Here is a 3,914-nt window from a genome sequence, read left to right as displayed (position 1 = left end):
TTAAAATATACTCGGTAGTTCCTGCTTCCGAGCCGGCCTGTCACAGCAGATAATATTCAATCACATATGGTAACGGGCTATAGTGCATAACACAATCCTCATAATCCCCCTTTTACACCCCTGTGGGGTTTAACCACACCATCCGATATACTAGGTTGCTGATGAACCCAGGAACTTTAAACCTTTATTTTGTGAATCAATGAAGTGATGCATGTCCCTTAACATTTATATAGAAACTGGAGTTTTTGATTCCCCCTTTTGACACCCACAAGGGTGTCACTCATTATCCTATATTTCAGTGCTCCCAACAGTAATATGTTAACAGCATTTCATGAAAATAATACAAAGTTAAATAAAACATATTTTTTACAGAAACAAAAGAAATCAACCAAGAAATGGAACAAAATCAAGTGATATATGCTTTTGTCTCCCCTTTTGACACCCATAAGGGTCAAAAACAGGATAACACTTTGTTTATTGACATGTAAGATATAGGATACAACTTTGGTCATGGAAAACAGTAAAGCAAAGCAAAAAGCATTATAAACCATCTGGTCCTCTCAGCTACTCCTATCCTGTACCAGTTGGGCTTCATGCCACCCAGGGACTCCAAACCTTCACAACAGGGAGAACAAACATACTGGAAAGAACTTATCATAAAACAAAAAACGTAATATTTATTCTACTACCTCACCCACAGCATACCATGGGTCATCCTCAGTCAGTCTCATCCTCCCCTGAAAGCTTGATTCAGTATCAGCATCTCCAACTGGAGCATCAAGCAAAGGCATCATGCCTGAAGCCTTCACATCTGTAACAGACTTCTTAAAACACGGTATGATGCAAGCAGCACAACACATCAATAATAAAAATACAAGAATTAGGGTCAGAAATCCAGTAACCACCATATCAGTGTACTTACCAAACCAGGCTCCCAACCAAGAGAACAGTCCAGACTCCTCCACCCCCGCCATGGTCCTCATCTCAGCAGATAGTGCATCAAGCCCACTAAGGGCCTTAGATATACTACCATCTGGACTGGTGTTATTAGGAATAAACGTGCAACATTGTTCACCAAACATCTTACAGACACCCCTCTGACTGGCAAGAAGCATATCCAAAGCAAGTCTATTCTGTCTGGCAACCCTAGATGTGGCCTCCAGCTGTTCAGACATACCAGTGAGTGCATCACGGGAGTAATTCACAAAACGCTGTTGATTATAGTAGATATAATTTATCCATGCAGTCTGTCTTGCATCCACTATGGCTGGACCTATAATAGGTAGTAAGTGCCAGAGTCCATCATTCCTACCCAAGGCCTGAAACTCACGAGGAACCCCCACCGGCACACCCAACAGATTATTGTGTATGTAAAATCAAATCAAATCAAATGTATTTATATAGCCCTTCGTACATCAGCTGATATCTCAAAGTGCTGTACAGAAACCCAGCCTAAAACCCCAAACAGCAAGCAATGCAGGTGTAGAAGCACGGTGGCTAGGAAAAACTCCCTAGAAAGCCCAAAACCTAGGAAGAAACCTGGAGAGGAACCAGGCTATGTGGGGTGGCCAGTCCTCTTCTGGCTGTGCCGGGTGGAGATTATAACAGAACATGGTCAAAATGTTCAAATGTTCATAAATGACCAGCATGGTCAATAATAATAAGGCAGAACAGTTGAAACTGGAGCAGCAGCACGGCCAGGTGGACTGGGGACAGCAAGGAGTCATCATGTCAGGTAGTCCTGGGGCATGGTCCTAGGGCTCAGGTCCTCCGAGAGAGAGAAAGAAAGAGAGGAGAGAATTAGAGAACGCACACTTAGATTCACACAGGACACCGAATAGGACAGGAGAAGTACTCCAGATATAACAAACTGACCCTAGCCCCCAGACACATAAACTACTGCAGCTTAAATACTGGAGGCTGTCAACTACATCCTCCGTCCATGGAGCACTACGTCTATGTCTCCCATGGGATGGAATGTTTCAGGCCCCCTGGATACAGAACCCAACAGCTGTTCAGCAGTAACATCAACAATGGTCAGTGGAATTATCAAACTGGTCAGAGCACACGTACCTTGCCAGTCTCCTCTAAGAATGGGTCTCAGTACTCTTTTGGGTCCACATATCCACCACACATCAGCCAGACCACTAGTTTGGTTTAGACCTGCACCTGGCCAAGTGACATTAATGGTTATGTTACTGCTGCAATCAGCTTCAGGCAATCTCCCATAGTCCATGCCACTACCTGTACCCGTGATGCAACTGTAATTGCCCCCATATGCCTTAACACCCCAAGGGGCCCGATGAGGAGATATTGTAGGAAACACAAGGCTCAAAGAGGAACAGAGGGTTGAATTGGGCTTATCCTGGTAAAAACTTCTCAGAATACACAAGCACCCCTCTCCTTCTCCTATAGCAAATGGGTGTGTAGCCAGAACAGGTCTAGCATGACCACATACAATGCAGTCCTTTCTTTTCAGGGTCTTAGCTGTATACCTCATATAAGACAGCCACAAATTGTCCCTACCATCAAAACCAGTCTCGGTGCCTAATTGATCAATAGCTGAATAGTCTCTAACGTTAATTACCTGAATGGGATTTGACACAGTGGTGGTGGGTGGCAGGCTCGGTCCAGGGGTGGAAGAGGAGTGTGTCTGGCTCAAGTTCGTCTGGGACCTCTGTGGTTTTGGCAGCACCTTAATAGAAAACACACCCATCGTGTCTGTCCCGGTCCTTTGTAGTCCGAGGGTGTAAGTGCCTGCATCAGAGAGCTTAATAGTTTTGATGGTTAGTAGGATGTCATCACCTTTACAGAGTTCAACAGTGCTCCCAGGTTTCCCCCATATCATGGAAAAACTATCCACCTTTGTGGGATCCCCTATGCTCTAAGGATACCCTCTTCTCCAATCCCAGAACTGTCCTAAATTGGTTATCATGTAATCCCCATATGGACACCCTCCCCCATTACACAGGTACACTGGCACCCTCGTATACACAGGTGTTAAAACCAAACACAAATATCTCAATTTCTTCCCAGCCCTGTTGGCTCAAAATATGTCCCAAATACTTAACATGAGTCTACCATAATTAAAACTTATCCTAGCTCATTTTCACACCACATTCATCAGAGAAAATATAATGACACTATAATGTAATTTTCACTGCCTTTTGGTATTAAATTACCTTAATATCAGTATTGCAAATGACCCTAGATTCTCCATCCAAATGGCTTTCCAATGAGGCTGATCAGACCACAAAGGAAAGTTACAATGGAGGTCATAAGTCTCATACCACCCCCCCAAATAAGTGTTTTTTACTATATTAAACAACATTCCTTTATCAAAAGATTTCACCTATTTAATTAAGACTCAGAAAATAAAAACTTGTAATATTTCATATGTGAGTGTACCCCTTTAAGATATCATGTCTCAGCCTCCCGGATGGTTAAGGGCGCTGTACGGCAGCGCCAGCTGTGCTATCAGAGACTCTGGGTTCACGCCCAGGCTCTGTCGTAACCGGCCGCGACCGGGAGGTCCAAGGGGCGATGCACAATGGCCTAGTGTCGTCCGGGTTAGGGAGTGCTTGGTCGGTAGGGATGTCCTTGTCTCATCGCGCACCAGCAACACCTGTGGCGGGCCGGGCGCAGTGCCGCTAGCCAAGGTTGCCAGGTGCACGGTGTTTCCTCCGACACATTGGTGTGGCTGGCTTCCGGGTTGGATGCTATAAATATTTGAATTACAATCAGAATGAATTTTAGTCTATGTTTTCGTTATGTCACCAGTATTTAAGCGGGCTCCCCGTCGACTGGGAGCCCGTTGGGCGCGGCAATACTGCCCTCTTCTATCCATCGTCTGTATAATTTTTCTCCTTTCTTTCTCTCTTTTCCTCCATTGGTCTCTAATGCTGATTTCAATG

General features: G+C 44.7%; 1 protein-coding gene across 3 annotated transcripts; it reads right to left on the bottom strand.

The window, feature by feature from the left end:
* Positions 1-553: 553 nt before the first annotated feature.
* Positions 554-3,538, bottom strand: LOC127918306 (uncharacterized). 3 transcript variants are annotated; one of them, XM_052501598.1, is made up of 3 exons: positions 923-3,538; positions 706-824; positions 554-615 (listed from the first exon to the last, which is right to left on the bottom strand). In XM_052501598.1, exon 1 carries the CDS (start codon positions 2,846-2,848, stop codon positions 1,928-1,930), a length of 921 nt encoding a protein of 306 aa, XP_052357558.1. In that variant the 5' UTR covers positions 2,849-3,538; the 3' UTR covers positions 554-615; positions 706-824; positions 923-1,927. The 3 variants fall into 3 exon arrangements, with proteins under 3 accessions (XP_052357558.1, XP_052357559.1, XP_052357557.1); XM_052501599.1 differs by having other exon boundaries at positions 706-821; XM_052501597.1 differs by having other exon boundaries at positions 556-615; positions 706-3,538.
* Between the last annotated feature and the right edge of the window lie 376 nt (positions 3,539-3,914).

This window comes from Oncorhynchus keta, unplaced genomic scaffold (assembly GCF_023373465.1).
Source record: "Oncorhynchus keta strain PuntledgeMale-10-30-2019 unplaced genomic scaffold, Oket_V2 Un_contig_1398_pilon_pilon, whole genome shotgun sequence".
In the NCBI taxonomy this organism is placed as follows: Eukaryota; Metazoa; Chordata; class Actinopteri; order Salmoniformes; family Salmonidae; genus Oncorhynchus; species Oncorhynchus keta.
The sequence above is the reverse complement of the archived record's forward strand: the minus strand, read 5'-3'. Positions and strand labels throughout refer to the sequence as shown.

Coding starts and splice junctions, on each gene's coding strand:
- LOC127918306 (XM_052501598.1), bottom strand. CDS start 2,848: ATGATATGGGGGAAACCTGGGAGCACTGTTGAACTCTGTAAAGGTGAT.